The following is a 15,382-nucleotide window of genomic DNA, read 5'->3' as shown; positions in this document are numbered from 1 at the left end:
CATTAGATTGTGAAGGTTTTCATGGACAGGAACTGTGTATTATTTGGGTTGGTTTCCTTAGCATCTGGAATAATGCGAGGCATTCAGTTAATGTAGATAAATAAGTGAATCAAAATCTTAATTCCCATGGTAGTTTTCCAGAAGGCAACATTGCTGTGTAAAATACAAAGATGAGTAAGACTCTTGCCTTCTGAAAATTTACAGTTTATTCATTATTAAATAAATATTTATCTGCAGTGTGCCAGGCATTATGCTTAAGTGGTAAGGATGAAAGACAAAAGTCCCTGCCTAAAGAAACTCTATTTTAGTGGGGTATTATTTCCCTTGACTTTGATCAATAATATTTCATGCTGTATATAGGTGTTTCCTAGGTATTTTGAATCTGTAATTTACCTGTGAACTCGATGGGCGACACTGGGACACACAGATTAACTGCCTAATTCTAATCTTATGTTGCATGTATATTTATCACATAGTTACATATTGGCAAAGGAGGAGTGATGAAGGCCAGAACCGTATATTTTTTTTGCTTCTAAAACATAGCATGGAAGAGAGACTAGCACTACACTTGAGACTAGCAATACAGATTGTTTGTACATAATGGTGACAGATTTTTATTTTCATTGACGATGGTGCTTTTTAATACTGTTATAAACAAATAGAACCATGGCCTATTTTTCTTAATTGATGTGGCTAAATTCATTTATTCTTCATGTTTCTGACACATTTCTTACATTTTGGAACTTTGGCACAGAGTTTAATATTGCTCTGAATTCTCCAACTTCTGAATTCTCGGTATTTCTGACTTGTAAGTGAAAGCACAATTATTTCGAAAGAATTTCGGTATAGCAATTAAAGTTCTGTAGATTTCCATACTTTCTCAATTTTTACTGAAACTGTATTTCTATACCTATATGACACTCATGAGTATAAAGAATAGTTTCAAATTTCTGTTCTTCCAGAACTGCTGTTTCATTTGGAATTGAACCAGAGTTTTTGAGTATACATTTTAGTAGCATATTTGGAATTTAATATAATTGACAAATTTGCTTCTCTTGGAGAAAATACATATGCAGACAGTAGCACATGACTTGTCGAAATTCTTGTGTATGCAAAGTATTTATAACGGAAGTTTAAAAACACCTTGGTAGAGAAGGAGTTAACAGGTTAGCTCCCCTTGGTTGTTCTCAGCTTGCTCTCTTGCCTTTAGGAGCTGAAAAGATGATAACATTGGGCCCGGACATGCCTGTGTGGAGGTTATGGTACTCCTGGGGTTTTTGCAGCTAACCTAAAGCAAGCTAGAACTTGTTCATCTCAGAGTTCCTTGTTTCTCTTTCAGCCCTTTCAGTGCCCTGCAGGAGTCATTAAATCAAAACTTCATGCTGATCATCACCCACCGAGAAGTCCAGCGGGAGTACAATCTGAACTTCTCAGGAAGCAGTACCATTCAAGAGGTGAGTTATGTCTCACAGCTAACGAATAAAGGTAGCTCATTATAGCTAATGTTGACCCTGTTAAAGAGGGCTTATGTGTTCTGGTTGGAAACTCTCTTTATGTTTCATTATTGGGTTTTTAATTTTAATTAACTTGAGCATCAGTGATTACTGTAGATACATTAAATGACTTGACCTAGAAGGATAGATGTAGTAAATGAAAGCTCTTGATAATTCTTAAAATAGTCAACTTTAAAAACCCTGCTTAAAAAAACCACATTGTTATATATTTCATAGTTTTATAGTAATTATTCAGAATATTAATTTGGAAATTATTGACAGCATGCATTTTCGAACATGCGTATACTTTATTTGAAAGGTTGCTCTCAAATATATTATTTATAGTGTGTATCCTGCCTATTTCCAAAAGGAATTAAGGAGGCTTTTCTTAAGCAGTTGAATTCCAGCCTTGGGCAGTATTCGTGAGATGCTGTAGGGAACCCAGTCATTTAGCTCAGAGTATCTAAGAAGAATCTATTTATAGTGTAAATATTTTCATCAATGTGACCAACCAGGGCCACTGTTTCAAAAAGAACCTCCCCCAAGAGAGAAGAGGTAACTTCTTGTCTGTGGCCCCACCCACCTAAAAGCTAGTAATTTATCTGCTTTGGGGGGGAAAATGTGTAAGGCTATGTGACAAGACTTGTGTTTAGAGACAGTGAAATGATGATTATGTCACATTACCCCTTGTAAGTTATGAAGACAACAGTCATTGTCCACTCATGTTTTTATAAAGAAAATTAATCTTGTTTAATCTTAGATTATTTCATAAATTTTTTCTTGGACTACATTGCTTCAACTAATTATTAATATCATATTGAAAGAACAAGTTGTTTTCACCCTAATCATTTTTCAGAAGTATATGAATTATTTCAGTAATGGCTGGACTGTTAATGGTTTTTCTTTTTTCATGTTTTATCAATAAATTTCAACTTCTGAATTTGGTGTAAATAACTCATTACTTGAAGTTTATTTTCTCTGTTTATCACTTGAATAGTTCGTTGACTAGTAACTAAGATCTTTAAGATTTTTCTTGGCCCCTAATTTGAATCATAGGTTTAAATTATTTGATTTTTTTCAGGATTTTAAATATATTAATTGCCATTTCATTTTTAATCTCTATAATGGATGTTCTGTTCTCTAAATTTAAAATGTTAATTCCTTGAAGAATCATTGTCATTTTTATATTAAAAATAATGTTTAACTCTGGCCCTATCGCAGAGTTATTCTGGGAACCTCATGATTATGAAATTTAAATTATATACTGAATAAAATTAAATAAGAAATTCAGTTTCAAAATAAATAACCCCAGTTAACAGCAAAGATAATAAGAGGTAAATTTCATTCTGTCGTTTCCTTCTGTCTGTTCATTCTGATTTCCTTTTTTAAGTTGAAGACTAGTATATCGCATGAAGGGTACATATAGACTGCCTTATTTTTTTTTTTTCTGATTGCAATATTTATAGCCAGAATTTTACCTTTTTTTGTTTTTTTGCATTTTTGTTTTAACATTTCCAGTTTCTATAGTTTGAGTGTGTTTCAACTTTCTCCCACAAGAGGGCAGAGAGGACTATTAAACTGATAGTCTAAAAATGCCATTCAGTGTTTTCAAATTAGCTTCTCTTATATTAACAAAAAGGAGCATAATAGCCAAGTTATTGTTTGATTTACAGATAATTGGCATATTGCAGGGAGGAGACTTAATTTCACCCTTTTAAATTAAACAGGGAGATTTAAAAAGACATAAAATATTCATTAATGCTCGGTGATTATAAAGTAGTGGCATATATTTATTTTGCCTTTATTACTGTTTCGATGGGAAAATACTGCAAATATTTCCGAAATCGAGTTGGCCATACTGACAAGTTGAAATGTTTAAGCAGCGTTAATGCAATCTGCTCACACCTGATATCCTATGCAGAATGATTCAAAATGACTACATCAATTATTAAAAGAAATATTTAAAATTCTGTAAATGTGCCATTGTGTGCCACAGTTGGCTGAAACTGTTCTCTGCGTCCTGCTATTTAGATTACCAAATATATTTTAGGCTTCAAGGACTTGAAAACAGTAAATCTTTTTATACCATTTTCTAAATGAAAAGTGTCCTGAAAATATTTTTGCAGACAAATATTCTTATGTATTTCTCAACAGGAGTTTGGTTTCTTCTTTTTTTTCTTTTTTTATCTTTTAAAAGTTGATTTAAAATAATATTTGAAATGCTAGTTGCCAGGAAAAAAATAAATGCAGTTGTTTCTAGTATCTGTTGCTTTTCTGTGGGCAGACAGGTACACATAAACTCTTTTATTCTGTACAGTTTAGAAAAGGAATGTGGATTATACTCTCTAGGCCTAGGGTCACACTCTGTAGGCCTAATCCTAAGACTTTTCTCCTTCAACTTGTGGAATATCTGGAATGGGGTTCAAGGAGGACAAGATGCTCTTATGCTACAGCCATGCAACCCACAGTGACACTTAAGTACATGTATTTTTGTTGTTGCATGATTGAAAGTCAGGTTGCAACACAATAAAAATATAATCTTGAAATGATTTTGCAGTGTTATTTTATAAATGCTAGAATTTTTGCTATTAATTTGGAAGCTTAATGATACCATATATCCTAACTTGTAAATTCATTTTTGTCACCAGTTTCAGAAATCTTTTTTCAGTGTTGTTTAATAGGTTCAAGAATGAATTCCAACCAACATATAAGAGAAAAGGAAGAAATTTAAAAAAAAAACTGATTTTATTTTCCAGTGTAGTTGTATATTATTTTTGTTGTAGGTGGGGAAAAAAATACCATTTTCTGGTATTTTTAATTTTTGAAAGCCTTGCATTTTTAAAAGAAAGCTCTTGTAATATTTTCCCCCCAGAGGGAAAGTTCTATTAAATGAAATAGGATTCACAAAGGCACTATAATTTCAACTTTTAATTAACAAAATACATTTTAAAAAATACTGACTTAGAAAATAGAACTTAGCTGCAGTTTGAATTTTAAATAACTCTTCAGTGACCATATGTTCATGCAGGTTAGTGGTGATAAACCGATAGTTGTACAAGTGTTTGTTCATTCTGTCTCTGTGGTCTCTTGCCTCACAATGCATGACTTATATCCTTTGGGTGCTCTAGACTTTAATTTAAGCTAGTTAGATATTGAGGTTATTTTTTTTAAGCTCTTTACAAATCCTTCCACTTACATTATCCTCCTACTTGAGGAAAAGGCAATGATAGTATAAAAAGGTCAGAATGGAGGGTTGCAAGTAGTCATAAGAATAAAAATCCTTTCCCTTTTTCCATTATGACAAAATAGTTTATAAAAATTATCAAATAATGTAACAATAACTTTGTGATGATCTGTCTTTCTACCTTTTTGGACCCTTAATTACCTAGTTGACACACTTTAAGTTAGTGAATTTCCCTGAAAATTTAAACAAGCTTACCTTATTTTAATGAATTTTCTACATTGAGAATTTAGATTTTTAAACAGTTAATTGTACAGATTTCAGTAATTCTGATTTTTAAAGATCTGTGGCTACAAATGCACTTGGGATTGGTTAAATTAGGGGGAAAAAAAATTGATTTGCCTACTTCAGATCCTAAACCCAGGTGTGGAAAAGGAAATAAAGTCCCTGAAATCAAGCCAACTTTTCTTGGAAACGAATTCTTTGTTGTCCATCTTACTATTGCAAAAGCTTCTATTAGACAAAATATCACTTTTCTTTTAGATGTCATACAAACTTAAGGAATACACACATGACCCAGAATAACACTGATAAAAAACCAAAGTATTTTTGGTACGGAATCATGGAGTATTCCTTATCTCTTACAGCGAGAAGCACTATGAAGAACTATTGGAATTATTTAAGTCCTTTTCTGAGTTTCACTTTACCCTAGAATTCTCACTGTTCTTATTAGTGTTTATTTAGTTCTCAATGGTAATTAAAGGGAAAAATCGACAACCTATAAAGATATATCTTGCATGGAATAGTAAAACATTTCACTACTAATACTAGCAGTTGTTAAGTGGGAAGCCACTACTTTTGAATTAGCAACAAGAAGTGAACTAAATAAATCATACCGGTTCTTAAAAATAATGTTGGCTAAATAATTGTGAAATCATGAGACTAATTCTGATTCTGCAAATTTGAAACTCCTGTTGGGTTTTTTGTTTCTATATTTCTCTTGCTACTTACTCAACTTGCTTAACTAATACATATTTCAAAGTATTCTCCTTTAATGCTGGACGTTGTTAACAGTACATTTGTAGTCTTTTACAGATTATACTAAAGAGCAATTTTCTAGTAGTGGGTTGACTAAAACTTCTTAACTAACATGCCCTTTCTGTATATGTTTTACGTATAGTTTGTTTGTTTATTTTTTGGTTTGTTTGTTTTCCAGTATGGAGAGGGTGGGGGCTGCTGGCACAGAACTGAAGAGTAGAGAGATAAGAATGTGCATATGCAATAGGGTAAATTAAATTGTGTGCTTATTTAATTAAAAGTTTACGTGGTTTATTTTTACTGTAAGATGAATGGCATATATAAGCTCAATTAGAATGAACCCATTTTAATTAGCATGTATCATAGTTTGATTTTAAAAAATTTGAAATCACAAATGACATCTTAGGAAGAATGAAAGAGAGATGATTTCTTAAGCAACTGGGCAATGAATTTGAGCCTTTTTTCAGCTTTCAGAAAAGGAGACTATGAGTTTCTTTTGCATGTATATAAGTTCCAAGTTGCACTTTGTCACTGAGATCTGTTGAAGTTATACCACTTCAAATCAGTAATGATCATTTTATAAACTTTGGGGTTTTCTGTAATGCTTAATAAATTATCCCTTAGGAAATAAATTTAAGTAATATTTACAATGCAGCTATTTGGAACTGACAAGTCTTTCTTTCCCTCTGAAAGTATTTTAGAATAATCTCTATTGGACATTTTTTTTAGCCATGTAAGTATTTCTTCACCTACATTTCAAGAAGGTAGAAACAATGAAATTTTGTTAAGAGTCGACGGTGCTTTAGACCTTTGTTACTTAAGATAAGTGTATCCTAACAGCTTCCTGGCCGACCGTATTTCATAATCTGTGATTTGTGTGTTGGTAGTTTTAAAATGCCTGGGTTAAGAGATATTATGTTCAGTTATCAGAAACTAATAAACATAAGACATTTTTATATGCAAGAAAAGGCAGAGAGTAAATAATTGCACTGGTGACCAATACTGTAATAATCCTGTTTTACAATATGCACTTGACAGGTTGTAATAGTGCTAATTGAAGAGACTAATTCACACTTGCTTCATTCTATTCAAAGGCAAAATCAGCAGCTTGTTTTGCTTTTGACCAGATGGTCCTCATGAACACCTACTGTGCACTTTAAGTGCTTTACTAGAATTACAAAGGCTGGGGGCTGCGTTCGACTCCAAATGATTTGAGGAGTGAGAGGGAGAGAGAGAGAGGGGGAAAAAAACCCCTCTGTACTCAATGGATTTGGTGCAAGTAAATTAATTCTAGTGGACCCATTACACATTGAGCCCCCTTTTCAAAGCTCTGAGCCTCCTCGCTTGCTCTGTAGCAATGAGAAAGAGAAAGAGAAAGGCAGATTACTGCAAACAGAAATAAAAAAAAGGGGTATGAAAGGGAGAAAAGAGGCCTTGAAGCCTTTCATATCATTTGAGTTTTTCAAGTGCGTTATTTTTGGGGAGGGTGGATATATGAAAAGCCAATTGGAGTTTTTTTTGTTTTAAAGTGAGCTATTTAAGCACCATGAATATAGGCGCAAGAGCAACAGTTGACTGAGTTTACTGTGGTGAAGCTTTGTGTTCGAGGATGAATCAAATTCATTATATTCAACTCTTTGTGTTTTAACATGAATGTAGGGTTAGTTTCACAAGACTGTGTCTGTTTAGGATAATTATAATTTAATATTTTCCTTTCATAAAGTTATCACTGTAGATGTCTAAAATTTTAATCAAAGCAGATTTTGTACACTGACTTTGAAGCACCCTGACAGTTTAAAATTCAAAGGAAAGCTTTTTAAGTTTTCAAAAGAAAAGAAAGGCTCATTCTAATGGCATCGAAGCAGAGATTATTATAACTAATTAGAAGTCACACATCTGTTAGCTTTTGGTTTGTGACTTACTTATGTATTTTTTCAGTAAAATATATACTTTAAAAATATATTGCTGTTATTAAGTGAACCCAAAGGGATAAAATGAACTTAAAAGAGAACCACTTATTCGAGCCAACCATTTTTCCAGATCTCCACATGTTCCCATAAAAAATATGTAATGTATTAAAGTCCATTAAATGTAAATTGGAATTGCGTAATTAATAACAAGTTCAAATGCACTTCCAAACAAAATGTTTTTGCACAGTTCTTGTTAGCATAATTCTGATTATTAACCAGAGTTATTATAAAAATAACAAGAAAGTATAAGCAAATCCAGTTTGTGTAAATTTATAATTATTTCTTATCCTTAAAGCCGTTTGTATATAATTTGGAACACTGACACTGTAGAATGATTAATTCTTATTCTTAGCTTATGTGGGTTAAAATACAAGGGATCATATCTAGGAATACATGTCAGTTATTTTGTATGTTTTTATACTTTCAAGTATAATTCTCTTGTGATATATTTTTGTTCCATGGTTTACTTTTGTTTGATGACATGTATTATTGACACTGTAATTCAACTTTATTTCAATTATAACCATTAACAAAGAATACAACAAAATCATACCAATAGTATTTTATGACTTAAGGATAATTGTAAACATTTTACAAAAAATGAATGTCTAGAATTTGTATTTTTGGCATAATGCATCAATATGCTTTATATGTCAACATGTTTTAATTACATTTTTAGAAAATAAAATATAGAAATACAAAGACAACCACAAAAATATTTAAAGTTTTACTTCTCAAAGACTTTTAATGAAGAGGATAGGATAACATGCCTTCTTTGATATTTAAATTAAATTTAATTAACTTCCTATTAATGTGGTCATTACTTTGGGACTTGTTCATTGAAATATTCGTTGTGGGGTGGGGAGGAACATAAGGGGAATCCCCAGACCTTCAACTAACAAAATATCCAATGAAATTTATAAGCAATGAGGTGTTAATGAATTGATATCCTCTGGGAAAAAGGGATTTCAAGAAAAAAATCTGATTAGGAAAAACTTACTGAAAAATACTTTTTGCAGTAGACTATTTAAAATAAAGGTAAGACTACTAGATTCTCTTTCTTGTAGGTACCATAAAAAACTATCTTTAAAGCCAGAACCTCAATTAGCAGAAGTGGATTGATCATGACCATGCAGTCATTTATTTAGGTGGGGCTAGTTCTTTGGTTTCCCACACACAGTAGTTGGGGTGTTTCTCCTCATGAAGAAGAGTTTATTTCAGTATTAAAATACTAACCCCTAGATATCTGAATGTCAGAGGCAAGGTTCTCTTCTATAGGGTAAAGGTTGGAAAAGGCTGCCGTTTCTTTATAGACCTTGATAAGTACCACATTACTTAAGCTGAGAAATGTTTTAGCATTTAACTGTCCTCTAGCCATAAAATAAGAATTATATAACCTCCCCATTTTTCTCCCCACCCCACCCTCCCCCAGCAAAAACATAAGTAAAAACAAAGAAGGAAGTAAATCAAAGGATGGGTAGGTAAATTAATATAAAATGCTCATAAATATAAGCTAGACTAAGACTAGGTATATTAAGATAAGGCCTGCATATAGAAAATATTTACATGTTTATCCTTATATACCAAAGATTATTTGTCTATAACCTGTTAAAACATGTGTATGGTAATTTTTCTTTTGTCTAATGTGTTTTGCGTATGGCCTAATACTATTTAGTCAAGTAGTTATTCTTTTTCAAACATATTTATTTTGGCAAATATGCTTAAAATTTTTTTATTGATCAATTTAGGGCTGTATTACCCTATTATTACCCTCAATATATTCCTTTTATTATTTTCTTAGACATTTTTTTTAAAGAAAAAAGACTTTAAAAGCTCATAGTAAACATTTTCCCTAAATGACAAAATGTATTCCTTGCTTTGTGGTCATTGCGTGACCAGACAGTAGAGTACTGGATTGTTTTAAGGTTTTTACAGCTGCAAGGCAAAAGCATCTGCTCATTGCAAAGACGGCATTGTTTAATTTTGACACTGACTTTTCCATGTGTCTTGTACCAAGGACTGGATTAGATGCCACTAAGATGAAATTTGTTTTAAGTTGCTCCCAAAGTGCAGCTGTTCCCATATACAGCCTGATAGCTTTACCAAAACAGACAGACATAGGATCAATCAGAATCTTTGTACAGGGTCACCTCACTAGGCAAGAGAGGCTCAGAGAAGAATGTTAATGATATTATTTATCATGAATAACTGCAAAATTAGTTTCCAGGCTGATTTAGTGTATGTAGAAGTAGCCCCCTGCCTGCTTTTTAGGGCACTAGAACCATTATTAAATATTTAGCTTTTAAACTGGAATATAATGGTCAGATAGCAAGGTGCCTATGTGTGCATTAGGCACTATTCTTCTGCAGTCAGTTGCAAGAAAAATGATCAGTTTATTGGTCACTAAAGTAGTAATTGACTGAAAATAAAACTCAATCTAAAATACCGCTGCTAAAATCTCGAAAAGTGGACATTTTTGTAGAATGGTAATTTTTCTTTAATGTTTCAAGTGAATGAAAAATGAAAGAGCACCTCACTTCCTGGGTTTCCTAGGATTGTGTGAATTTCTACCCAGCTGGTCCAAATTGATTGATACAGGGCCAAATATTTGTCTGCCTACATTTCAAAGTCTATAATTTGCTAATGAATTGTGGTAATAATCTTTCATCATACATGAAAGATTTAGCCAAACAATTTGCTAAGTATGTATTTTGATCATAAAAATTTTGGACTTACACCAAGCTTTACATCTATTTTACAGCTAATGCATGGGGGTGGAGGGAGAGCAGGGGGAGAAATAATACTGAACATGGACACTAGATGGAAAAGGATGAAGGAAACAAGAGGGAAGAAGGTTCTTTGGAAAAGAATAATGCCGGGAAAGTCCTATGAGTGACAGTGGAAAACAAATTAGATTTGCACATAGAGTGCAAAATAGAATTTTTAAATGCCAGCAGAGTTGTAGTCTTCAGTGTCTAGAGGTATGGCATCCATGAGGATGAACACGAGGAAGAAATCTTTTCCTTTTTAGCTACAGCTATTACACACATTGATTATGGAGTAATTTGCTAGAAATTTATGCTAGAAAAGTCAGATGCCCACAAATTAGAAGTAATTGAAGACATAAGAATAAAAGCCAGATGTTTGTTGGGGTTGATTTAGAGACTTTGGGGAAAAAAAAAAAAAACAGTGAAGAAATAAATGTGATTGGAACAATTTCAGAAGAAGGTGAGAGAGGAACCTCCTAGTTAACTCCTAGGAATGAATAGAAATGACTGTAGGCATCCAAGAGAATATTTTCTCTCACCAAGACAAAGACCATACGAAGGGAGATGAAGCTTACTTATGTTTGTGAGGGGATATTTAGGATTAAATAACCTCTGTTTGAGAAAGTACAAACTTTATTTATGTATCTTGGGAGGGCAGCATAAGTTATACTCCACATGAAGTCCAAGATTAAACTATGGAGTGAGAGGACAAGAAAATGTTCTAAATAAGACTCTTGTACGTGTAATTTCTCTTTCATTGTTAGATATCAAGGAACCATGACTTCCTATTTGACTGAAATAATCTGAATTGCTTTCAAGTTGTCTATGAGAATATTTAATGATACTGATAAAATTTTTCTTGCTTTGTGAGCAGGGAGCTTAAAAAAAAGAAAAGCAGGTAGCTTAATAAAGAGAGAGAGAAACCATATTATAAAAGGGACTGAACATTCCATTTTGTAGATTTTTTTTTCTTTTTCTTTTTTCACCCTCCCCCATTTTGTAGATTTTAAAGATAAGCAGCTCTTGAATTTTTACATACCTGCTGTACCTCCTGAATATGTCACATTTCCAGTCTGTATCCATTTATGTAAACCTCTTCTTGTTCTCTGATAGAGATAAGCCCGTTCTAAGTGTTAGTACAGTGATGGAAACTCTTAAAGTATTTAGGAAAGTTAAAGTTCTATATGTCAAGCTTATTTCAGATGAGTTGAAATCTTGTTTTACACACTGACTTTCTTAGCCTCTTTCCCTCTGTCTTGCTGGCTTTTTTTCTATTTTATTTAATACTTGTCATAATTTTTTGTAGGTTGTACTGTTATCACATTATGATAGTTACTGAGGTAAATATAGAAGAGATCCAGTAATCATTATGAAGGGAAAAAAATTCATCATTATATTTAAATAAATTGTGAGATAATTAGTAGGATTCCTGATTCTCTTGTTAATAATTTTATAAAAATTCCAGTTCAAAAACAAATATTAGAGTTATAGATTATGTATGTAAAATTCAAAATATGCGGGTTGCCATTTGTTTCTAGTTCTTTTGGTGTTCTGTTATCAAAAGCACTTTACATTTACCACCCTGCCTTTGCCTGATGAAAGTGTGAAATATTTTCACCTAAGAGGTATACTTGTAATATTTAATAATAATAGAATATCAGTGAAATATCAGTTCATTTCTGTTGAATTAGGAGATGTTTCCCTTATACTTCACATTGTAAACGAGAATATTAATAAGGTGTTTTTAAAGGCTGCTGTTTTCTTACAGGTAAAAATTTTTGTGATGATAACAGGTATACACATGGATCACTTTGCTTGGAATTAGAAATTTCAGAAATACAGTAAAATGTCTTAGGAGTCCTAGTTTCTACTGGTAATTGTAATTTCAAATATTGTAACCCATTTTTGTATGTAATGAATGGAGCAATGTATGAAGTATCACTCTAAAGTAAATGTGATTGATATATTGACATGCATACATGTCATAAATTTAAATGAATGTTGCTCCTTCAGATCAGTCATTTCTGTTGTTGATATACATACCCTCTGTTGCTCAACAATCACTCTGAATTTCCAGGAACTGGCTCTAGAGACTATGATGTGGGGTTTTTTTGTTCTGTTTTGTTTTGTGGAATAACCTCACTTATAGCCTGTCTTTGTCCTGTGAAGAGGGGAAACTGATTTGTTGAAACTGCCATAAGTAATTTGAAGCCAAAAGTTGTGAGCCAGGTGGTTATTTAATCTGAGTGGTCAAATTTGTGGTTATTCAGGTTAGGTGTCTCTTTGCTGAGCTCCTCCTCTCCCTGTGAATATGTATCTGTCAGAGCATTTACCACACTCATTTGCAATTATCTGTTTACTGATTTATTTCTCCTGTTAGACTAAGAGCACCTTAAAAATAGGAAAAGTATTGAATTTATCTCTTTGTTTCTAGGCCTTTCACTGAATTTGTCACAGAGTAGGTGTGCTTAATGAATGACTGAAGTAAAAAAGAAGAATCTATAAATCAGTGAGATTATTTGTAACTGAGAGGCATTTGTAAAAGTGAAGTTATCCAAGTATGTCTGAATATTTCAAGCATTTCAAGGATTAATGTTGACATGAATATGTACTTTCTCAAGGGGATTATTATGAGAGGATCTCTCTGATTTGGCTTCCTAAATTCTCATTTATTAAAAATGAGGCTGAGAATAGGTAGTGTGCACAGCAGTAAAAAATAAAACTCCAAGTATTAAGGTAGATTTATGTTATCCTTAATTTCTAGTGTCTGCCAGGTAACTTCTTTGTAGTTTCCCTTCTAAATGAGATTGTAAAAATTGATTTAAAATTTTTTTAAAATCAATAAAAACTGATTTTTAAAAAATGTTTTCTGAATCTAGGGATGCAGTGTTACAGATTTTAATCAAACTAACAGTACTTCTCAATTGGCAATTAGTTAGCTTGTGGTAGTGGAAAGATTATTGCACTATGGTATAGGGAATCTGAGTTCTAACCCCCTGCCACTAACAAGCTATATGATTGTCTAGCCTTGAGTGGCCTGATATTTCTTTTTCATTTGTTTGGCTTTTTCATAGTGTAGAACTGCAGAAGCTCAGTTTTTGCTAGTGAAAATACAAAGTGTCTTAGAACCTTAAAATATGCATAAACTCCCTGTGTCCCATTGAACCTATTAGGCACATCTGTTGTAGCACTTCTGTTGCAGCACTTCTGTCCTTTTATTTGCTTTGTGTTTCTTTACCTTATCATGGTAGGCTCCTTGAGGGCAGGTCTCAGTCATTTAATTTTCATATTTACAGCACTAAGCCTAGTGGCTAGCACCTTTTAAATGATTGTTGAATGAGCAAATATTTACATGAGTCAGCATCCAGTGGTTGAAAGGAAGTTTGGAAACCTAGATTCTAATATCTGATATTGTGCTTTCTACCTATATGAGTTTGGGCAGTTCATTTAACTACTCTGGGTCTGGGTCATCTATGAAAAATAGGAAATGATTTCCGAAAATTTTTCTGGTTCTAAAATTTGGTGATTACATGTGAATTTAAAAATTTCATATGTGCTTCAAGTCAATCTTGTGTGTGGGAGTGGGAGGGGGCAAAGGAGAAAACTGGTCAGTAGGCAATAACTGTGTATGTAAATATGCATATTTGTCACTGTGGAATGTAAATATCCCTTTATTCATTAAGGTGTTATTTAAGAGGTTTAAGGTTGAAATAGAGGCCTCTGTTGCCATGATGTTTGAACTTCTATAATTAAGATATTTTCCTGAATAGTTTTATTTTTATCTTAAAGTAGCCTTTTACCTTTTTTAATACATATGATGCAACAAGACTTTAAAAGTGAATTGTGCAAACATAGAAAGTCTTTCTAATATATAAGAAGAGTTTTAAAATATTGAGATACAATAAAAGTGTTATTAATTTGATGTCATTAACTTCACTTGTGGTAAGTGAATTAAAATTCTATGTGAATATCAAGGCTATGGTACTGCCATAAGGATAGACATATAGATCAGTAGAATAGAATTAGAAGTCCAGAAATAAACTCCTTACCCTCAAGGTCAATTGACTTTCAGCAGGATTGCCAAGACAACTCAACATGGAAAGAATAGTCTTTTAAAAATATGGTTCTGGGGGCTTCCCTGGTGGCGCAGTGGTTGAGAGTCCGCCTGCTGATGCAGGGGACACGGGTTTGTGCCCCGGTCTGGGAAGATCCCACATGCCGCGGAGCGGCTGGGCCTGTGAGCCATGGTAGCTGAGCCTGCGCGTCCGGAGCCTGTGCTCCGCAACGAGAAGCCACAACAGTGAGAGGCCCGCGTACCGCAAAAATAAATAAATAAATAAAATAAATTAAAAAAAATTTTTTTAATGGTTCTGGTACAACTGGATATCTACATGCAGAAAAAGGAAATTGGCTTATTCCTTTACATCATATATAAGAATTAACTCAATTGGATCAAAGACCCCAATGTAAAAGCTAGAACTATAAAACTTTCAGAAGAAAAATATAGGAATAAATTTGTGACCTTGGGTTAGGCAGTGGTTGCTTAGAAACATAAGTAACAAATGGAAAAGTAAGTAAATTGGACTTCATCAAAATTAAAAACTTTTATGCCTCAAAGAGCAACATCAATAAAGTTAAAAGACAACTCACAGAATGTAAGAAAATATTTCCAAGTCATATATTGGTAAGAGACTTGTATTTGGAATATATAAAGAATTCTTACAACTCAAAAAGAAAAATAAACTAATATTAAAATGAGGAAAATATTTGAATAGACATTTCTCAAGAGAAGATATGCAGTCAGTAAACACATGAAAAGTTGCTCAACATCTTTAGTCATTAGGGAATTGTAAACCCAAACCAAAATGAGATACCACTTCATACCACTAGGATGGCTAGAGTAAAAAAGATGACAATAACAGTGTTGGTATG

General features: G+C 32.8%; 1 protein-coding gene across 2 annotated transcripts in view; it reads left to right on the top strand.

Moving 5' to 3' along the window:
• The window catches only part of FAF1 (Fas associated factor 1), a gene marked incomplete at its 5' end in the record, with an annotated part of 488,979 nt that overhangs the window by 245,674 nt on the left and 227,923 nt on the right, over nucleotides 1–15,382 (top strand). For both annotated transcript variants that reach the window (XM_079696859.1, XM_079696858.1), the window contains one exon: nucleotides 1,349–1,454. In XM_079696859.1, coding sequence (XP_079552985.1) covers nucleotides 1,349–1,454 — 106 coding nt within the window. The remainder of the gene's footprint in view (nucleotides 1–1,348; nucleotides 1,455–15,382) is intronic.

Source organism: Hyperoodon ampullatus (assembly GCF_949752795.1).
Source record: "Hyperoodon ampullatus genome assembly, chromosome: 2".
NCBI lineage: Eukaryota > Metazoa > Chordata > Mammalia > Artiodactyla > Ziphiidae > Hyperoodon > Hyperoodon ampullatus.
Note: the sequence above shows the minus strand (reverse complement) of the source record. Positions and strands in the feature narration are given on the sequence as shown.